The 24,301-nt window shown below is 45.5% G+C and overlaps 1 protein-coding gene across 2 annotated transcripts in view; it reads right to left on the bottom strand.

Moving 5' to 3' along the window:
• Positions 1-24,081, bottom strand: part of PLEC (plectin) — a 151,165-nt gene extending 127,084 nt beyond the window's left edge. For both annotated transcript variants that reach the window (XM_066578167.1, XM_066578170.1), the window contains exon 1: positions 23,976-24,081. In XM_066578167.1, coding sequence (XP_066434264.1) covers positions 23,976-24,066 — 91 coding nt within the window. In that variant the 5' untranslated portion in view covers positions 24,067-24,081. The remainder of the gene's footprint in view (positions 1-23,975) is intronic.
• Between the last annotated feature and the right edge of the window lie 220 nt (positions 24,082-24,301).

Genomic DNA, 24,301 nt, shown 5'->3' with positions numbered 1-24,301 from the left:
ACTCAGCAGGCAGTATCGCACACGGTAGGATTAGATACACAGACTCAGCAGGCAGTATCACACATGGTAGGATTAGATACACAGACTCAGCAGGCAGAATCACACATGGTAGGATTAGATACTCAGACTCAGCAGGCAGTATCACACATGGTAGGATTAGATACATAGGCTCAGCAGGCAGTATCACACATGGTAGGATTGGATACATAGGCTCAGCAGGCAGTACCACACATGGTAGGAGTAGATATATAGACTCAGGTATCACACATGGTAGGATTAGATACACAGACTCAGCAGGCAGTACCACACATGGTAGGATTAGATACATTGACTCAGCAGGCAGTATCACACATGGTAGGATTAGATACACAGACTCAGCAGGCAGTATCACACATGGTAGGATTAGATACACAGACTCAGCAGGCAGTATCACACATGGTAGGATTAGATACACAGACTCAGTAGGCAGTATCACACATGGTAGGATTAGATACATAGACTCAGGTATCACACATGGTAGGATTAGATACATAGACTCAGGTATCACACATGGTAGGATTAGATACACAGACTCAGGTATCACACATGGTAGGATTGGATACACAGACTCAGCAGGCAGTATCACACATGGTAGGATTAGATACACAGACTCAGCAGGCAGTATCATACATGGTAGGATTAGATACACAGACTCAGCAGGCACTATCACACATGGTAGGATTGGATACACAGACTCAGGTATCACACACGGTAGGATTAGGGTCCTTTTAGACAAACTGATATCAAGACAATGACGTCCCCGGTAGCTCGTTGGCTCTTGTGCCGCCCGTTTATACAGCAGATCGTTGGCTCCTTCAGCCTTTCACATTGGCTGTATAAGTGAGATGGTCGGAACGAGCCGGTTAGACCGAACCAAGTGAACGAGCCAACGATGATCTTTATGCTGAACATGAACGGAATACTGAACGATGATTGTTCCATCTAAGAGACGCCCCGCCGGCTCCACAGACAGGACCAGCCGTCTCCATAGACAATGTCAGTCAGAATGTTCCGGAACTCTTTCTGATAGGATCCACAGCGACCAATCACAGCACAGCTTTCACTTTACCACAGCAGTGTATGAAATGGAAGCTGCACTCTGATCGGTTGCCATGGATAACAAGAGCAGAGAGCTTAACGTACTGACCAGGGCCAGTGAGGCCCATGTACCACACACCCCATAAACCTGCCCTTCATCGACCACCCCACCATGTAATCCCCCCCCCCCGCATCCCCTCCCCATGTACCACACACCCCATAGACCTGCCCCCCCAACCACCCCTCCATGTAACCCCCCCCATCTCCTCCCCATGTACCACACACCCAATAGACCTGCCCTCCCCCCCCCCCCCATCAACCACCCCTCCATGTAACCCTTCTTCCCCTCCCCATGTACCACACACCCCGCAGACCTGCCCCCATCAACCACCCCTCCATGTAACCCTTCTCCCCTCCCCATGTACCACACACCCCATAGACCTGCCGAACAATCCACCACCCCTCCCCATGTATCACACTCCATAGACCTGCCCCCACAATCTACCACCCCTCCATGTAACCCGCTGCCCTCTCCCCATGTACCACACACCCCATAGACCTGTCCCCATCAACCACCCCTCCATGTAACCCTTCTCCCCTCCCCATGTACCACACACCCCATAGACCTGCCGAACAATCCTCCACCCCTCCCCATGTACCACACCCCATAGACCTGCCCCCACAATCTACCACCCCTCCATGTAACCCGCCACCCTCTCCCCATGTACCACACACCCCATAGACCTGCCGCACAATCTACCACCCCTACATGTGACCCACCATCCCCTCGCCATGTACCATACACCCCATAGACCTGCTGCCTAATCTGCCACCACTCCATGTAACCCACCATCCTCTCCCCATGTACCACACACCCCATAAACCTGCCCTCCAATCTATCACCCCTGCATGTAACCCGCCAACCCCTCCCCATATACCACACACCTCATACACTTGCCTCCTCATCTACTACCCCTCCATGTAAACTGCCACCCCATCCCCATCTAACCCATTATGCCCAGCCCATGTACCTCACACTTTCATATACCTCATCTACTCCTTATGCGTTCCACCCCTCCCGATGTACCGCACCCTCCTCAGTCGTGACGTGCGACATTCCCTGGGGGATTACAATGAGCCGCTCACAGGAGTTCTCACAGACTCTGGACTGTAGGCAATGACAATCTCTATGGGAGGCATCCAAACTGCAGTCATGGTATTAGGGGGTAATACCCTCTGAGCGGCCGGGTCTCAGGGGCTACTGTGCCAGAAGTGTGACATGTAGATGCCACAGGGCCAGAAGGTGATGGGACAGCTGCCTACTACACAGAGGGGACTGATAAAATCACTGGTGGACTGTTAGTATATGGGTCTGTGCTCTTCACAGAGCCCCCTTATTTCTAACCATACACAGGGGCTTCTGCTGGCCGCGTCCACCTCTATAGTCAGTGACCGATCATCCGCACAAACAGACAGGTGATCTGGTCACAGAAGATACATGTTATCCTCCATTGCAGGTGCGATCACATGTAGCATACAATACCGGAAAAGTGCATTTAAAGACGTCTCCTCCATACACTGCAGATAAAATAACCTGCTGTGTGGAATTAAAGCGACCCTCCAGTTTGAGGGCCAACAGTGGAGCACATAGGCGATGGCTGGACACGGAGGAGCGCAGCACATCGCCGATTGCAGGAAGAGGGGGCAGGGGAGAGTGAGCAGCACAAGTACTTCAGCGGGGTGAAGATCACCATGCTGCTAGGACCTTCAGAGACCTTACAAAATTCAGCCAATTGGGAGCTAGGGACTTGACAGGGCGTTCCTCCATGCAAGCCCTGTCAAACCCCTAGCTTCCGGTGGTGACAAGGTACAATAGTACTGACTCCTTGTTCTTCTTTACAATGAAGATATTTCTTAATGACGTTGGCTGGATGTTTAGGGTCGTTGTGCTGCTGCAGAATACCTTCAATCAGGTGCCAATCAGACGCCTCCCTGATGGTTTTAGATGATAGATAAGTATCTGCCTGTATTTCTCAACATTGACGCCAACATTAATCCTAACCAAATGCCCAACTCCATTTGCTGAACTGCAGCTCCAAACTTGTAAAGAGCCTCCACCATGCTTCACTGCTGCCTGCAGACACTCATTATTGTACCGCTCTCCACCATGCTTTACTGCTGCCATTTTTCTACTCCCCCATTCCTACGATTTCATACATAGTTTAGTAGTTTAACCTTGTTTCTACACTGAAGGTGTAGCTTTTTGGCTTAAATTCTTCCATGAAGATCACTTCTGGCCAGACTTCTTTGCTTCTCTGAACAGTAGGTGGGTGTACCCAGGTCCCACTGGATTATGCCAGTTCTGAGCCGATTTCACTGCTGGACATCTGATTTTGAAGGGAAGGAAGCATGATGTGTCTGTCATATGGTGCACTAAGTTTCCTTGGCCGACTGCTGTGTCTACAGTCCTCAACATTGTTCATTTCTTTCTACTTCTTCAAAAGAGCTTGAACACCACATCTTGAAACCCCAGTCTGTTCTGACTTCTTTGCCTGGGAGACTCCGCTGATGCAGTATAACTACCTTGTGCCTTGATGTTGCGCTCAGTTTTGCCATGATGTATGACCTGTAACATGAAGCTGTCTTCCACAACCTCACCATTGTAGCAGAGTTTGGTTGTTCCTCACCCGTTTTTAAGCTTCCTACCAGCTGTTTCTGTTTCGGTTAGTGACTGTTTAAAACTACATATGAAAATGATGATCATTATAATTGGGTAATCATAAAACTTACTTTAATTCTTTGTGCAAGTGTACCTAGAAGAGTTCATGCTGTTTTAAAGGCAAAGGGTGGTCATACCAAATATTAATTTCATTTAGATGTCTCTTTTCCTTGCATTTTGTCAATTTACAAAAATGAACCATAAACACCTCTATTTCTGAAAGCATCCTTAGGCCTCGGTCAGACGGGCGTTTTTTCGTGCGATTTGCGGATCGCATGACGGATGCGCATTCGCAAATCGTGTGACCGGGGCCAACGGTTCGCCGAAAAATCTGCAGCTAGCAGCGGTTTCGGCGAAACTGGCACGATCAAAGGAGCGCAATCCGCTGTTCGCCCAATGAATTCAATGGAGCCAGCAATACAGCCGGCTCCATTGAAAGCAATGGGCTGCTGGCGAGCGCCGGATGAATTTTTGGGAAGGGCTTAAAAATATAAGCCCTTCCCTGAAAATCATCCTAAAATGTGTAAAAAAAAAAAAAGTATACTCACCTTTTCCCTGCAGCCGGAGTTCAGCCGCGTCCGGAAGGCAGTTCTCCTGAACTGCTCTGTGTAGTATTCAGCAGGTGGGGATTTAAGATCCCCGCCTGCTGAATGGGCTGCCTCAAGGACTGACATGCCGCCGTTTTTTTCTTTTATTTGATTTCAGTTCTGTGTCCTAATACAGGGGCCAGCTCCCCTAAGCAATTTTCTTAGGTAGCATCTATCTGCTAACTCATTTATCTGAGATAGCATTCATCTGCTAGGTAGCTGGCTGAGAAATCTTTAGGACCTTAGGGACTGTATATCCTGACTATATCATACGGCTTATGGGTTTGGGGCATATTACCCTGCCCTAATCTTGTACTTTGAGGATAGTTATGTTCTTTAAATGACCACAGTTGCGATTATTATTGTTACGCTCCGGGTCATTTTTTGCAATCTGTCTTAAAATACAGTGCACTATAATTTTTGGCTGCACTTCATCTTTATTTTTTGACAGATTTAATTCTTGAGACCGCCAAGTCCAGGATTATCAATCCGGGACATGTATGTGGTCTTATTAACAATCAACATTCTAGCCACAACCCAATATACCAATTGGGATTAGCGTATTGTAACCCCTGAGGAACCCATTAGGTGGGAGAAACGCGTAGGGTAACGCGCTTTTTCTTTATGAGTAATCTTCTACGTGTCAGTCCTTTCTACCATACGACACACGCTCAGATGTCAGACCAACTGTGTGATCTGACATATATTAGACTGAATTACTATTTTCATGTCATATGACCAATGATTAACACCAGTCGAGCCTTATTGTATGACTCAAATTTCATTGGTCATAATACATAAGTGGCAAGGGCTTTTGTATCATAAGTTGAGCCTTATTGTATGACTCAAACTTTATTGGTCACTATACGTAGGTGGCTTTTGTATCATAACTCCTCATCCGACCGTTTATGTGTGTTTTGTTCTTCTTTTTAAACTCAGTTATTTAATAAAAGTTATTTTTTAATTCTATTAGCTTGTAAGGTCCTTGCAGTAAACTCCTTGTAGTCTGAACTGGGACTTAGCTGCCCTTGTAAAATTGGGCTGCCTCTGATTGGGTGAGTGAGCGCTGCCTCTGATTGGTGAGGGCTGTGACCATTCATGAATTCATGAATGGGTGAGTGAGTGCTGCCTCTGATTGGTCGCTGCGGTCAGCCAATGAGAGGCAGCACTCACTCACCCATTCATGAATTCATGAATGGGTGAGTGAGAGCTGCCTCTGATTGGTGAGGGCTGTGACCAATCAGAGGCAGCCCATTCAGCAGGCGGGGATCTTAAATCCCCGCCTGCTGAATACTACACAGAGCAGTTTAGGAGAACTGCAAGCTGGACGCGGCTGAACTCCGGCTGCAGGGAAAAGGGGAGCATACTTTTTAACACATTGCTTTCAATGGAGCCGGCTGTATTACCGGCTCCATTGAATTCAATGGGCGACATTGTTCTTCTCTGCCACAGCTGTTACAGCTGTGGCAGAGGAGAACGATCTTTAGTATATGTTCTCAATGGGGTCGGCGCTGCTGCCGCCGGCGCCATTGAGCGCATATATAGAACACAGCGATGCATAGAATGCACATAGGCGCGTTCTGCGAATCGTTGTGTCCTATAATTGATCGCACATCCGCATAAAAAGCGGACATGTAACCGATCCCATTGGGATGCATTTGGTCTATAGATCTGCAGATCACAAGCGCATCTGCAGATCGGACCAAAAAACGGTCGTGTGACCGAGGCCTTACTGTGCAGCATTGTTTTCCACACCTGAATAAAACTTTTACACAGTACTGTATATGACATGTAGTGTATGATATGTATATGGCCTCCAATTAATGATTTTACTGGTCAAATTGCATGGATTGACATCAGTTAGGACATTATGACTATATAACAGTAATTAATTTTTATTACATACTGTTAATCCATTTGATAAGTTATCAGCTGTCTGTACTTTATGCCCCTGATAAACGTTAGTCCTAGAGCTCCAAAGGAAAGGAATTGGGCCTTTAACCTAGCGGTTTCGGGATGTGTTGTACATGTTTCTCTGCTGTCCAGTCTGTCTCTTGTATTGTATATAACATTCGATTTCTTTGCCAGTCATGTTTATAACTCCTGAGTGGTTTGGTCCTATCTGGAACTTTATTTTGCACCCACTAATTGGGGGTTATACTTACAGATGGTATGTTTCCTCGTTATAACTAGGGCACCACCACACAGAGTGGCACTGACGCGACTGTGATGCAACCAAAAGCTGCTGCGAATTTTAAATTGATTGATAAATTGCGCCAATATTTTGCCAAAAAAACATTTGTTTCATTTACAAAACTGCTCAGCCATTACAATCATCCAGACCAGGGAGGGGGTATCAGGCAAACAGGGAGGGGGTGTCTGGTACATAGAGACCGCTGGCAGGTTATATGGAGGGTGGATGGGGACAGGTAAATGTGGTGGGCGCAGTGGGTTACATGGAGTGTGTAGTAAGTACATGCGGGGGTGGCAGTTACATGGAGGGGTGGTAGAGGGGGGGCATGTACGGCATGAAGTGGGGCTCAGGACACAATCAGAGGTGCACAGAGTGCTGAGAAATCTCTCTCCTCAGTAAAAGACTGACATCATCCTGTGAAATCCACCTGACAGGAAAATGACCCCCCCCCCCCCCCCCAACCAACATCCAAGCTCTGAAGATCACAGCGCCAAGGACAAGCAGCAGCAGCAGCAGCGAGGGTCACTCATGTGCTCATACTATTATGCTCACATGACACATAACTGGAATATTACACCAGAGTGCACACTGCAGCAGATCGCATCGCGTCACTGCACCAGATCACATCACATCGCTGCACCAGATCACATCACATCCCCGCACCAGATCACATCATATCCCCGCACCAGATCACATCACATCCCTGCACCAGATCACATCGCTGCATCGCATCCAGATCACATTGCTGCATCATGTCGCTGCACCAGATCACATTGCTGCATCGCTTCCCTGCACCAGATCGCATCACTGCATCACATTCCTACACCAGATCACATGGGTGCATCGCATCCAGATCACATCGCATCCCTGCACCAGATCACATCACTGCATCGCATCACGTTCCTGTACCAGATCACATTGCTGCACCGCATCCAGATTACATCCCTGAAGTCACTGTGACAATTAGGCTCTTGGAGCAAATATAACCTTATCACTGAAAAGGCCTTAAGACTAAAAAAATTTTTAATAATATTATAATAAAAAAAAAAAAAGGAAGTGTTTTTTTAATTATAATATTAATACAAATTTTTTTAGTCTTAAGGCCTTTTCAGTGATCAGATTACATCCCTGCACCAATTCACATTGCTGCATCACAGTGTCGAATCCCGGGCACCATATCGCATCACATCCTTGCATCAGATCGCATCACTTCACTGCACCAGATCACAATGCTGCATCGCGTGCCTGCACCAGATCACATTGCATCCAGGTCACATCACGTCCCCACACCAGAACACATCACTGCATCGCGTCCCCGCACTAGATTACATCCCTGCACCAGATCACATTGCTGGATCACAGCATCGCATCCTGGGCAAGAGATCGCATCACATCACATTGCTGTATCGCGTCCCGTCCCCGCACCAGATCACATCACATTACTGCATCGCGTCCCCGCACCAGATCACATCACATTACTGCATCGCATCCTCGCACCAGATCACATCACATTACTGCATCGCGTCCTCGCACCAGATCACATCACATTACTGCATCGCGTCCTCGCACCAGATCACATCACATTACTGCATCGCGTCCTCGCACCAGATCACATCACATTACTGCATCGCGTCCTCGCACCAGATCACATCACATTACTGCATCGCGTCCTCGCACCAGATCACATCACATTACTGCATCGCGTCCTCGCACCAGATCACATCACATTACTGCATCGCGTCCCCGCACCAGATCACATCACATTACTGCATCGCGTCCCCGCACCAGATCACATCACATTACTGCATCGCGTCCTCGCACCAGATCACATCACATTACTGCATCGCATCCTCGCACCAGATCACATCACATTACTGCATCGCGTCCTCGCACCAGATCACATCACATTACTGCATCGCGTCCTCGCACCAGATCACATCACATTACTGCATCGCGTCCTCGCACCAGATCACATCACATTACTGCATCGCGTCTCTGCGCCAGATCACATCACATTACTGCATCGCGTCCTCGCACCAGATCACATCCCATTACTGCATCGCGTCCTCGCACCAGATCACATCCCATTACTGCATCGCGTCCCCGCACCAGATCACATCACATTACTGCATCGCGTCCCCGCACCAGATCACATCACATTACTGCATCGCGTCCTCGCACCAGATCACATCCCATTACTGCATCGCGTCCCCGCACCAGATCACATCACATTACTGCATCGCGTCCCCGCACCAGATCACATCACATTACTGCATCGCGTCCTCGCACCAGATCACATCCCATTACTGCATCGCGTCCCCGCACCAGATCACATCACATTACTGCATCGCGTCCCCGCACCAGATCACATCACATTACTTCATCGCTTCCCTGCACTAGATTACATAATGAGAGAATATTTGTATTCCTCTATAACACAATAAAACAGCCCAGCAACGTTTCGACCTGTTAGGTCTTTGTCAAGACATCACTGCATCGTGTCTCTGCAACAGATCACATATCTGCACCAAATCACATTGCAGCATCACAGCATTGCATCACTGCACCAGATCACATCACTGCATTGCATCACATACCAACACCAGATCACATCACTTCCCTGCTCCAGATCACATCGCTACATCACAGCATTGCAGCACCATACCAGATCACATTACTGCATCACATTATATCCGTGCACCAGATCACATCCCTGCATCACAGCACCACACATCACTGCATTGCATCACTGCACCAGATCACATCACTGCATTGCATCACATACCAACACCAGATCACATCACTTCCCTGCTCCAGATCACATCGCTACATCACAGCATTGCAGCACCATACCAGATCACATTACTGCATCACATTATATCCGTGCACCAGATCACATCCCTGCATCACAGCACCACACATCACTGCATCGCATCAGATCCCTGCACCAGATCACATTACTGCATCACATTACATCTGTGCACCAAATCACATCCTTGAACCAGAACACATTACTGCACTGCATTGTATCACTGCATCAGATCACCTCACTGTACCAGGCTACATCACTGCACCAGATAACATCACTGACTGTAGGACAGGTGAATACAATCTGCTGCTCCCTGTTATCAGCCATTACATGCTAGAGGCTGACTGTAGCGTTTGTTGACAGAATGTAGAAACGTCCCTGTCCCCGATCACTCCTTTACGTCGCACACCCCCAGTGCTGTATTCTGTGACACCCTTTCCAGTAAAGTCTTTTAATCCGGTATTTAACGGTCTGATAGTTCATTCTGCGACAGCCGCCCGCCCTGACTCACCAGGGATTTATTCTCTTACTTGGCAGCACCTGCAAATTATGACGCAGCCTCCAGTGTGGTGCATATCAGCAGTATCGAGTGGAGTGAGTGTACAGGCGTCCAACGATCCAGAATATCCGCAGGATGAGACTCTATGCTATTTATATGTACTGTGAGAGTTGCCGACCTTTTAATGAGGACCACACTGTAATCCCACCACACAAGGGGTGATAGATCACACCAGATCCCTCTGATCAGTACATCCAGCCGGACTCACCGGTACTGATATGTTATAACAGGCTGGGATGGACTCTAATTGTACGGCAGTGACATGACTGCTCCTGCATGTTGAGGTCAGTAGGGGGCACAATGCTCCATTATAAACCATAATATAGAAATGCAATATACTGAGAAAGTCAAAGCCAGAGAACACGGAGAACATCCCACACTGATGCAGCGGAACGTCCCTTTATCAGCATGTAGAGTTAACTGCACTGCTGCTCCGTTAGGACACAGCTGTGATCAGCAACTCCAGCTCAGCTACATGTGTCTGAACTCAAGCTCTTATGGTATGTCCCCCATGCTTTACACTGCAGCACCGCTTCATTACGGCATAGCTGTGGTCAATAACTCCAACTTTATTTAATGAATTCTGGGGTAGTCGAAAATCCAACTCCGGTCTCTTTAGAGGCTAAGGCTACCCCCCGTCCCCCATGTTTTACACTACAGCTTTGCAGTATATGGAGAGAGGAGTACATCACAGGAAGATTATAGTAGTGATAAACAAGCGATTATCGGAGGAGAGGCGATGTGTTTGGGAAGGGGCGATGTAGTTGGTGCTGTGCAGATCTGTTATGCTCCATCTGAGCAGAATAAGCCGCAGCAACCCCTCTTCATCCCTTCTGTATTACCCCAGGGGCCCGGCTGTCCCTCACGGCAATGAGACCATTCATCTTTTCCCAGCAGGGAGACCTCACGAGAGAGGAGACCTTTTGTTGCAGTCACAGTATCCGGGACACCGAGTAACACTCCAACTGTTAAAGATGCACAAAAACTGCGAAGCATCAGCACAAACTCAGACCCATCGTCTATAGAAAGAACGAGCACTGCCAAATGGAGAACAACTAACCGGCTCTCCATAGACGATCCAGAATGAGATACCAAGTAATATAGTGACTGCATCACTTATTCTTTCCCATAACTGACTATCTCAGTGTCAGTCCTCACTGCAGTTCTAGCATTATATTCACTAATCAGGAAGCTCACTTTAAACTCCTGGTAAATATCAGTCTAACTCATCCTCTTCTATAAAGTATTTTAGTACTTTTTTTGAAGATTCTCTTAGTCTCCTATGAGGTATAATGGGTGAAAAACACTAATGATCACTTTTAATTTGCCCATAGGAGTCGTCACCCAGGCTTCCAGGCACTGGGACATACAGTAGAAGTAACTATTTTGTTATGTAGAGCAGCATCCTCTCCCATGACAGCTTATACAAGTGTCAGTGTTCACTGTAGTTCTAGCATTATATTCATGACCTAGATGAACTGCCCCATAAGCGGTTGGCACTTGCGTAACAGGAGTTGATCATTGGGGGCTTGGAAACATCCAGCTGAACACAGTACCTCCCATGACTGGTAACTGGGGTCTCATCAGTATGGGGGTAAAATACTCCAGTCATAAAGCGGTTAATAATAGGAAACACCCCTCATCACCAGCTCTAGGCGCTTCCTATTACATAATGAGAGGCGACTACCTCCCTCCCTCCCGTAAATAATAGTCACCTTCCATGTAGTATAAGATAATGGCGCCATCTAGTTGTCAGATCTTCCTGTGATCAGCAAACCCTGCAGTATGACCGTCCCCTGTAATGCACTGGATTGCACACTCCATCGCTGGACGATGCTCGTCTTCCTTCCTCTCAGGTCTCTACGCATATTTCCCACAGTGATTAGATTGTAAGCTCTGCTGTCAAGACTCTTCCATATTTTACTCCAGCAGGTGATGGAGGGAAAACGGGCATGTCCAGAACAGAAGACATCTGGAAGACACCCACTTTCACGATGGGGTCAGTTCATGGTTTCCGTCTCTTTGCTCCGTTTGTAGGAGAAGAAAAACGGAAACAAAAATGGGGAAAAAAAATTATCCTCCCCCCACTATTTAATTTTAGTGGGATTTCAAAAAAAGGAGAGGCTTCAGCTTGCTTCCATTCTGTTATTTTTCTGACACAATAGTCGCTCGGTTTTATTTTTTTTAAACCCCATTTAAATCAATGAAGAAAAATGACTGTTCTGTTTTTCTCCTTTTTATTTCACTTTCTCACCTCCAAGAAATGGAGCAGAGAGACGGAAACGCTGAGCTGGCCCTAAGGCCCAATGTCCACGGGCAGATGTGATTTGTGGAATCCGCACAGCTCACCCGCGTGGAAGATGCGCAGTTCAAAGTGCCCATAAGAAAACATTGGCATCCGCACCTGATTTTAAGCATGTGGATTTGATTTACGGACCGTCTCATGCAGAAAACATATCGCAGCATGCTCCATTTAAGTGTGGATTCCGTGCGGACGGGCTCAATAGAAGTCAATGGGTGCGGACGATCCACAGTGCATCCGCAAATACAATTGCGGATGCACTGTGGATTTGAAGGTTAAATTAATTAGGGAGGTGGGGAAAAGGCTGGAAGGTGGGGTTGCAGATTTTATTTCTGCGAGGATAATCCGCAGTGCTTCCACGTACAGAAAAACCATTACATCCGCGATCTCCCACAAGCAATGAAAAATAGTTTCTGCAGGCCATCCGCTGCGGAAATCCGCATACACAATCTGCAAAATATTCCAGCGGAATCAGACCCGGTGCCTCCCTTTACTCACCTGTCCGGATACGCCGCGAGTGTCCCCTCCAGCGAGCCAGTGCGCATGCGCAGTGCAGCACATGATGCTCCGGCGCTGGGCTGTGATGTGGATTCCCATGATACTTCCGCTGTAGGAACTGTGGAAGTATCGCGAGATGGACGGCTTCCATCAACTGCAATGGAAGCTGTTCGTGCGTTTTTCCACAAAGAATAGAACATGCCACAAAGTCTCCTCCACGAGCAGAAAAATCGCAGTTGATTTCCATTTGTGGGCAGGGGAGAATCATGTAACACAGCATGTCTATGGACGGACATTGGCTGCGATTTCTGCAGCGATAATAATCCGTCCGTGGGCATTGGGCCTAACACAGGTTAGAAGGCAGCAGAACAGAGCGATGACTTCATACAACATTCCTCACATTCCTGCCTACTTCACAACGACCTATGCTCATGTGTGCACTGTGCCACAGAGCTCACACTCTACACACCCCCACCAATGAAAAAATGCACCACTGCAGGACAACCTCCTACTGTGCTTCACTGCAGAGACAAGCAGAGGAGCAGCACGCAGTCCCACACGGGCAGATAATACTGCGCTCATCATCCTGCAGCTGCAAGGAGAATACCAATAGGAATTGCAGACCTTCCTCCTGCACCATTGCGGGGTGAGGAGGAGTGTGGACACACCCCACCACTATATAAATGTCTTTTTTCATCATAGTGACAGAACTCACACAATCCCATATTGCACAAATGTGACTGTACATCCTAGGATTTGTGCCAGTTACCCGCAACATCCCCTCTCACCCAGCAGTGACATCTGTTCATCACCTGCTCTACCATAAGACACTTGGTGAACACTACATTAGAGGACATTATAACTATCTTAAAAAATAATACTGCCCCCAACGTACAAGAACATAACGGCTATAATACAGCCCCCTACGTACAACAACATAACGGCTATAATACAGCCCCCTACGTACAAGAATATAACTACTATAATACTGCCTCCTATGTACAAGAATATAACTACTATAATACTGCCTCCTATGTACAAGAATATAACTACTATAATACTGCCCCCTATGTACAAGAATATAACTACTATAATACTGCCCCCTATGTACAAGAATATAACTACTATAATACTGCCCCCTATGTACAAGAATATAACTACTATAATACTGCCTCCTATGTACAAGAATATAACTACTATAATACTGCCTCCTATGTACAAGAATATAACTACTATAATACTGCTCATATGTACTGGAATATATCTACTATAATAATGCCTCCTATGTACAAGAATATAACTACTATAATACTGCCCACATGTACACTAATATAACTACTATAATACTGCCTCCTATGTACAAGAATATAACTACTATAATACTGCCCCCTATGTACAAAAATATAACTACTATAATACTGCCCCCTATGTACAAGAATGTAACTACTATAATACTGCCCCCTATGTACAAGAATATAACTACTATAATACTGCCCCCTATGTACAAGAATATAACTACTATAATACTGCCCCCTATGTACAAGAATATAACTACTATAATACTGCCCCCTATGTACAAGAATATAACTACTATAATACTGCCCCCTATGTACAAGAATATAACTACTATAATACTGCCTCCTATGTACAAAAATATAACTACTATAATACTGTCATTATGTTCAAGAATATAACTACTATAATACTGCCCCCTATGTACGAGAATGTAACTACTATAATACTGCTCCAATGTACAAGAATATAATTACTATAATACTACCTCCTATGTACAACTACTATAATACTGCCCCCTATGTACAAGAATATAACTACTATAATACTGCCCCCTATGTACAAGAATATAACTACTATAATACTGACACCTATGTACAAGAATATAACTAGTATAATACTGCCCCCCAGTGTACAAGAATATAACTACTATAATACTGACACCTATGTACAAGAATGTAACTACTATAATACTGCTCCAATGTACAAGAATATAATTACTATAATACTACCTCCTATGTACAACTACTATAATACTGCCCCCTATGTACAAGACTATAACTACTATAATACTGCCTCCTATGTACAAGAATATAACTACTATAATACTGCCCCCTATGTACAAGAATATAACTACTATAATACTGCCCCTATGTACAAGAATATAACTACTATAATACTGCCCCCTATGTACAAGAATATAACTACTATAATACTGCCCCCTATGTACAAGAATATAACTACTATAATACTGCCTCCTATGTACAAAAATATAACTACTATAATACTGTCATTATGTTCAAGAATATAACTACTATAATACTGCCCCCTATGTACAAGAATGTAACTACTATAATACTGCTCCAATGTACAAGAATATAATTACTATAATACTACCTCCTATGTACAACTACTATAATACTGCCCCTATGTACAAGAATATAACTACTATAATACTGCCCCCTATGTACAAGAATATAACTACTATAATACTGCCCCCTATGTACAAGAATATAACTACTATAATACTGACACCTATGTACAAGAATATAACTAGTATAATACTGCCCCCCAGTGTACAAGAATATAACTACTATAATACTGACACCTATGTACAAGAATGTAACTACTATAATACTGCTCCAATGTACAAGACTATAATTACTATAATACTACCTCCTATGTACAACTACTATAATACTGCCCCCTATGTACAAGAATATAACTACTATAATACTGCCCCCTATGTACAAGAATATAACTACTATAATACTGCCCCCTACGTACAAGAATATAACTACTATAATACTGACACCTATGTACAAGAATATAACTACTATAATAATGCCTCCTATGTACAAGAATATAACTACTATAATACTGCCCCCTACGTACAAGAATATAACTACTATAATACTGCCCCCTACGTACAAGAATATAACTACTATAATACTGCCCCCTACGTACAAGAATATAACTACTATAATACTGCCCCCTACAAACAACAATATAACGGCTGTAATACTGCCCCCTACAAACAACAATATAACGGCTGTAATACTGCCCCTATGTACAAGAATATAACTATTATAATGCTGCCCCCTTTGTATAAGACCACAACTAATATAATGCTACCCCCTTTGTACAAGACTATCTATACGGCGATGTGATGGCTATGATTGGTTGCGGCTCAGCCAATTCATAAATCCCGCTTCTACAACGCGATGGCTATTGATTGGCTGAGCAGCTGTGGTAGAACCAATAAATGCAGCACTCAATAAACCAATCGCAGCCATTGCATGGGTTCATCCAGCACTGCATTGATTGCTTCTTTGACCGCTGCTCAGCCAATCACAGCCATCATTTCCTGGAGGCGGGATTTATAAACCTGTAACCAGGAAGTGATGCATGAGTGTCCGAGGACTACAAGAAGCACGTTGGAGCTGTGAAGAACAGCGGGAGGGACCTGGACTAAGCCTGCTAGGCAAGTATAATAAGATATCCCCACCCCCAAAAATAAGACCTAGCGCCTCTTTTGGGGCAAAAATTAATATAAGATAGGGTCTTATTTTCAGGGAACCAGTATAATACTGTTACCTACAGACTAATCATTATTTACTGCTAATTTTTGGTCGCACACTTCTATAGATCTGGTCGCAGTGGGCGGAGCAGCAGGTATTTTGTGATCAGCTGATAATGCCTACACACACACTATAATGGCACGTATCTATAGTATAGGCTGCTCTTGCCTCCTGATGGTGACCTCTCTCCGGGCTGTCCACATACACAGGGCGGGCAGCACACTGCCTGACGTTGACGGGTGGCAGCAGCTGGGAATGCGCTCAGGACACGGTCTATTCCTGGGTGACTGACGTCAGGTCCCTGCGGCCACTTTGATACATAATAACACTGAATTCTGGGGGTTCAGATTGCGGTGCTCATCTTGAGGGGGATGTATTGTGCCCCACAATAAGTCGTAATGTGTGACATTCCTTTAGATCTACCTCAAGACTGCGGTCACACAGGGACAAGAGGCTCCTCACACAATGACGCTCCGTCCTCTGCCACCATATTGCTTCAGTTATACATGGGGTCCATACAGGACTGTGCGCTGTCAATAACAGCTGGCATCACATCTGCCAATACCTCACAGCCCAGCAGGATAACAAATAATCCCACAGTATAAGACAGCTCCGCCCCCTGCGCCAACATGAATATCCCCACACCCACATTACAGTGAACCCCATGGTGTGAGATACAAGACATGTAAACAGATTGTAGATTCCCTCTACACGATGTCATGTGATTGGCCGAACACTCCGTAAAGGGCCTTTTACACACAAAGAAACCACGGAAAGATTTAGCCATCTATTTGCAAAAAGTGTTAATGGCCATTAACGCTTCACCATCTTCATTTACAAGTAAAAGGACCTCTAAAAACAGCTGCCAGCACATTCCGTTGTTCTCCTTGCAGCCAATGTAAACGATTATCGCTCAATTTGGGCCGTTTGGACAAATTTTGAGCGATAATCGCTGTGTAAAAAAGGGCCTTAGGGTTCTGCCCCATTGGCGATAGATTTTTCTGCGATGCGAGAGCGAGTGAAAGCGCATGATTATGAGACCAATGAATTTTCAGAAAAATCTGCGCTACCGCCTATTGTTTTCAATGGGCCGGCGGCAGCAGTGACAGCCCCATTGAAAACATAGGGATTACATTGCGGTTCCCTGACACAGCTGTGACAACTATGGCAGGAGATTCCTTCATCCCCGGATGAAGGAATGTTCTGTCACAGCCGTGACAGCTGTGGAAGAGGTCCGCGATGCTATCCCATTGCCTTCAATGAGACCGGCGCTGAAAATCATTCTTAGAAGAGAAAAAAAAACAAGTTAACTCACCTAGTAGAGCCATCCGGCTCTTCTCTTCGGCCCCAGCCATAGTCTTCTGTCTTCTGGAGGCTGGGGATTGAAAAATTCCCGCCTCCAGAAAGCGCTGCCTCTGATTGGCTGAGCCCTGTAACTAAACAGAGGCAGCGCCCAGCCGTCATTGAACGACAGCTGAACGCGGCCTATGATTGGTCACAGTGCTCAGCCAATCAGAAGCAGTGCTCTGCCATTCATTGAATTCAATGATTGGTCAAAGCGCTCTGCCAATCACAGACAGCCAATCACCTGTTCTTTTCCTCCTCAATGCTTCATGCTGCAGCTCTGCTTGTTCTGCAGAAAGTCAGTACACAGACATTATTACACTACAGTAAGGACAGAAAACTATAACTACGAGTAACTGAAACCCCAGTGAGAGGAGGATAATTATCAGGAGGCTGCTCAGATATACTTAGGGGAGGAGCCTCAATAAGGGGAGGGGACTGCAGAATGGTTTTACAGACACTTGTGTTGCTCCTGTACTGCATCTGAAAGCAAGAAGCGACAATCCAGGAATACATGATCGGTAGATGCAATAAACCAGACCAAACTTATGATAAAGAGACGGGGGGGGGGGGGGGGGGGCGGATGATCTATACACTCGAAGACTTCTAGAGACTGCAAGAGAGTGGGTCCTTCTAGCACCAACAAACTTTAACTATATGGTCTGGGATTAATATAAGGGCACTGAATATATTTAGAAGTCTGGTCAGGATTCTGATAGTAATATATGGGGTCTGAATATATTTGGGGGCTTGGTCAGAGGTCTGATATTAATATAGGGGTCTGGTCAGAGTCTGATATTAAAGGAGTTGCTCGGTTACAAATGGACTTTTTAACATTTTACCCAAATGAGTTAAAACAATTTTAAAACATAGTACTTCCCCTCCTGAGCCCCAGCGATCCAGAGCTGCAGCCTGTAGGTCCTCCTGGTCTGTGTTGACAGCAGAAGGCAGGTGACCACAGCAGCCAGTCAGCAGAGTTAGCACTCTGAATTCCAAGTATCTTGGCGCCCAGAATAGGAGCACTTATACCAAGAGAACGGGCGGTGATGGTGCAGCCTCTGATTGGCTGCAACGGCCACCTGACTTCCACTGTCAATACAAATGGGAATTGCTGCAGAAGCCCCTCAGCTGTTTACTGGGTAGAAGGGGGAATATTGTCTATTTTGCCATTTCATAGCATGTCCAGATGTATGTTTAATTATTTCACAGTCAGGCAACCCCTGTATTATAGAGCTCTGAATAGATTTAGAGGTCAAGCCTTGGGTCTGATATTAATATAGCGGGGCTGAATATATTTAGGGGTCTGGTCAGGGGTCTAATAATTTAGGGAGTATGAATATATTTAGGGGTCTGATGTCAATATAGAGGGGCAGAATATAATTTAGGAGTCTCATAATATATTTAGGGATCTGGTCATTCGTCTATTATTAATATAAGGAGTCTGGATATATTTAGGGATCTGAGGTCTGATATTAATGTAGAATAAAATATACATGCATAGGACACATACTGTATATGCATAATAACCACACATGAATACACTATATACCTACGGTATAAAACAAGTTTATACGCCCAGGGGCCCTTTTACAAGAAACGATTATCATTCAAAAAAAATCTTTGGATTGTGCAAATTTGAAGGCTAATTGTTCAGTGTAAACGCAGCCAACGATTGAATGATAAATCATTCGCTTCTTGTTCGCTGTTCATTTTATGCAAGCATAAAAATAATGTAGGCTTGTCATCGCGTGTGAACACCGATCATTTAGTCATTGAATAACTGAAGATTAGCGGGCGCAACTCTGGACGAAACTGTGAACGATTTATCTGCCTGTATAAAGGGGCTGTCATGGCTCGCTCGTGCGAACGATTTATCGCTCCGTGTAAAAGGAGCCTTACTAGACGGGGACCTGTGTGGCAATGACGGAGCTGCATAGCCTCTGGGTGACTGTATGCCAGATTCCGGGCGTGATGACTTGTGTGACCTGGGACTCCGCTCATTACTAAGTGGCTGATGTCTCAGAGGTGTGAACACGTTTACAAGGAAGTGTGAATCCTCCACACCCAGCCCTGTTCTCCAGCAGCTCCCCGCCGCCATCCTCCTGTCAATGCCCCGCATGCTTACACCTCTCCATATACAGATCTGGATTTCATTGAAGGAAATGGGACAAAATAGCGCAGCATTTCATCCTGTAAAATGCCGGAAGCCCAAAAACCAAGCGGATCCCATTACAGTTAGTGGAGCCCATTCAGGGCCGTCATATAAAGATCCTGGGAACCCAACAGCCCGATGTGAATGAGCCCCTATCCAGCATCCAGGCAAGTGGTAATTGTTTACTTGCCATATATACAGGGCAGGAGCAGTGGTACATATATTATATACACGCACATACGGATGGGGTCCTGTGCAGCATGAGGGTCTGGATGACATATGAGCAAGTCTTCCATGTGGTAACTGTTCAGGAAAGGCTATTTCCAGGCATTTTATGGGACGCAGAGGATTTGGTTTCGAGGATTGGAGGGTTTCTCACAGTCTGCTGGCACTGAACACAGTAATACCCGCACTATGCCCAACAGCTGCCTACCCGCACACTGGGTTACAAGTAGCCCGAATGCTCCATATGTTGACGCATAAGCTAAAACGGGGCTATTACAGGGGGCACCTCGTTCACATGTGACCACCAGACGCACGGCTCTAATCCCTGGACTGTAACGTGACTAAGACAGATTTCATCGCCTGGAAGTCAACACTGAAGGTTCCCACTGAATGACAGCAAGCAGAGATCTTAATAAAAGGGAGAAATTGGTTTAGGCTGACTGCACAAGGGCGAGCACAGGAACTCGTCCCGATATCGCGCTCGGCAACATGCATTTTACCCACGGATGTAAGGCGATTTTCAGGGAAAAAAGGTAACGCTTCTGTGAAATTCTGTTCTCAGAATCAAAGGGGGTTCCCATTGATTTCAATGGGAAACCTCGCCACGCATCGCATTCGCAGACACATCGCTCGGTCAAGTGACAGCCGTGCGATGTATTTAAGGTTCCACTGAAATCAATGGTCACAGCGGTCAGCAGAAAAAAAAAAAAAAAAATAGGACATGCCACGATTTTTTTGTCACAGCATCGCTGTGAGGGAAAGCTTCGCTCATGTGTATGACTATTCAAAAAAATGGAGTTCATTCATGTGTTGTGTGAAACCAACCATAGGATGTATTCAAACGGGTGGGTTTTTGCAGTCTTGAAAACTCATACCAATTTTCCATATGATTTTTATGCGTTTCTGTGATCTTTCCACATGATTTTCGTCCGTTTTGCATTGATTTTTATGTACATAGAAATAAATAAATAAAATACCGTACATGATGGGTTTTGCGCACTTCCCAGTTCTGCTCTTTTTATTTATTTTTTAAAATTTTTATTTAAGGTTATCATAGTTATGGCTTCTACCCACTAGCGTTTTTTTTTAATGCTGCGATATTGCTGCCCTTTTTTCAATGGGACTTTCTAATGTTAAAATCTAGAGATGAGCGAACGTACTCGGATAGGCACTACTCGTCCGAGTAATGTGCCTTATCCGAGTACCTCCCCGCTCGTGCTGAAAGGTTCGGGTGCCGGCACGGAGCGGGGAGTTGCAGGGGAGAGCGGGGAGGAACGGAGGGGAGATCTTTCTCTCCTTCTCTCCCGCCCGCTCTGCCCCGCTCCCCGCTGCGACTCACCTGTCAGCAGCGTCAGCTCCCGAACCTTTCAGCATGAGCGGGGAGGTACTCGGATAAGGCACATTACTCGGACGAGTAGTGCCTATCCGAGTACGTTCGCTCATCTCTATTAAAATCGCATCGCACAAAAATCACAAAAGCACAAATTTGCGATTTTTGTGCGATGCGATTTTAATATTAGAAAGTCCCATTGAAAAAAATGCAGCGATATCGCAGCGTTAAAAAAAAAAAACGTTAGTGGGTAAAAGCCCTTACATGTGATAAAAACAGATTGCATCAAATGAGTGCAGTCTCTTTTTTTGTTATTACATCTTAATAGGCTAGACTGGACAATTTTTTAGGCCGAAAATCACACCAAAATGGAACATGCTGCAATTTTTTTTATCGTATTCTTAAAAAAAGAAAAAAAAATACCCCCTTGGTGGGGGGGTTGTCACATGGGCTTATAATAGGGCTCACTTTGCTTTTGGGATTTTTTCACAGCAAAAAAAGTGTGCAGAACTTTAAATTACATCATTTAAACCATCATGCATTTTTTTAGGTATATAAAAGAAAATCAAATGCAAAGTGCATGTAAATCACATGGAAAATAAAATCACAGAAAAGAAAAAAAAATGAGTGAGAAAAAAAAAAAAAGGCTGGTTTTTCAGGACTGCAAACAAAAAAAAAAAAGAAAATATCGCCCATGTGAATGAGGTTTAAGTCTGATACCCGGACTGTTAACGCTGTCAGAACTGCATCAAATAACTAAACTCTGGGGTGTAATAATCCTCCTATATCGCCAGCGTATTCTGTGGAGCATTGTAAAATCAAGAAAATGATAGCGAGGGCACGCGACCGGCCGCAACAAGCGCAGCATCTTGATATAGAGACTCCTGCTATGCTGTAGGGGCCGTTACTAGTGAGCTGCAATGATTCATGGGTATTTGTACTATACAGGTACCTGGTATCAAATTATTAAAGGGCCGGCGCAGTCCTGTGTACATAAAGCTTCATCGATGTACATCCAATTTCTCATATAGTCCATCAATCCCTTAACATATAAAAAAGTCGCTCTTTTTGCTGTTTTACACCAGACCCGACAGTTTTGGTTTTTTTTAAATGGGTGGGTCTCAGCATTTGAAGGTGTGGCCACTTGCAGCCTATCAGATTTACTATTTTTGCCATCTCTTCTTGATGTCAATGAATAGAGTATTTTCTGGTACTTGTGGGTTATCTGTCACCAGTTTAAGGTTCTATTATCGGCGCTATCTTGCCGGCTATTGCCACGTTTATACCACCTGAATAATATTAGAAGTATTTATGTTTTGGACGATTTCTATTTTTTAATTGAGAGGCTGAAAGTCAGTACAAACCTCATAGATCCCACAGCTGAGGGGTTGTTACAGTGTATCAGACAGTCCACTTTGAGGTAAACACACAGCAATAGCAGAAAACTATCTTCTGTCCTGAGAGTTTGTTACATTGTATCAGTCTGGAGTCCGAGGTATTCAAATCACAGAGGATTGTCCATACCGCATACAAATGTAACAAACCTTCAGCTGTGTGAGCAGGAATAGATCAGGATCGGGTTTTTTAGCCTTTGTATGTAAATTGAGAATATCCCCCTCAACAAGCAAAGATCTTGAAAATGCAGAGGCACTAGAAGTAGGAGATTGTCCCAGAACTTTTCATTACCAGACAGTAAAGTGTTAATTCCTTGTGATGAGTTACACCGGACAGACCACCGGCAATCCTCTGAAGGACAGACCCTTTTTTACCATTCCCATCATCATAGGCCTCCCCAACAACTGCACAGACAGAAATGTCAGATTCCAGGCATTATTGGGAGTTCTACATGGCTCTGAAATGGAGGGTCCTGTGTAGGTCTGGACTGTACGTGGGGGTTCCATGACTTGGGAATCCTGTGTGGATCTGACTTGTGGGCTCCATGATTTGGGGGTCCCCTGCGGATGTGATTTGGAGGTCCTGTGTGGATCTGACTTGGGGACTCCATGATTTGGAGGTCCTGTGTGGATCTGATTTGGGGGTTCTATGTGGATGTGACTTGAGGGAGTCCATGATTTAGGGATCCACTGTGAATCTGACTAGGGGGTTTCCCTGATTTTGGGAGTTTTGCATCCCTGCACTGTCCCCCTGTGTTTACACCTGGTGATCGCGTTCACAGAGGAGTTGAGTAACGGAAGCTATTTATATTTCATTCCCAGTTTTCAGCGTCTGGCTCCCAGTTCCTGGCCGCAGCTCTCGTGAGGAGGGGGCCGTACAGTCTGGGTCTATCGCTGTGACGTCTGGCTGTCAGAATACGTCACTCATCAGCTGGAAACCAGGAACGTTAACGAACAGGTATGACAAGCCAAGGGTCCGCAGGATCCTGGTGGATGAGAACTGATGCAAGAACTACGTCCCCCCAGGTAGGACCTGCCCCCTGCCTACAAATCAACGGACCCCAAACAGTAGAGTAACTGACCAGGATTGCTCCCGGGGCCATTGACCCTCTACTCACAGATATGAGGCCAGCAGCACACAAGGGGTTAACCAGCCCAACAAACAAGAGCAGGTAGTAAATGAGGACTGTACCTTTATACTTTTCCCGGACATCTTCATACGCCTTGATAAAGTCCTTCTCCTCTGCGTCAGGGGGTAACTGCGACAAATTGAAGCTAGCCATGACCACTGGGACACCCTAAAATACACCAGCGCTGCCCCCTCCTGCAACTCTACTGTCCTGTCTCAAGCACCCCTTAGTAGCTCTCCTTTCCCTCTGTACCCCCCTGGTACCTCGCTTTTCCCTCTGTACCCCCCTGATACCTTGCCTTTCCGTCAGCACCCACTGGTCCCTTGCCTTGGTACCCCCCTGGTACCTTGCCTTTTCCTCTCTTCCCCCTGGTAACTTCGCTTTCCCT

This window comes from Eleutherodactylus coqui, chromosome 9 (assembly GCF_035609145.1).
Source record: "Eleutherodactylus coqui strain aEleCoq1 chromosome 9, aEleCoq1.hap1, whole genome shotgun sequence".
In the NCBI taxonomy this organism is placed as follows: domain Eukaryota; kingdom Metazoa; phylum Chordata; class Amphibia; order Anura; family Eleutherodactylidae; genus Eleutherodactylus; species Eleutherodactylus coqui.
Note: the sequence above shows the minus strand (reverse complement) of the source record. Positions and strands in the feature narration are given on the sequence as shown.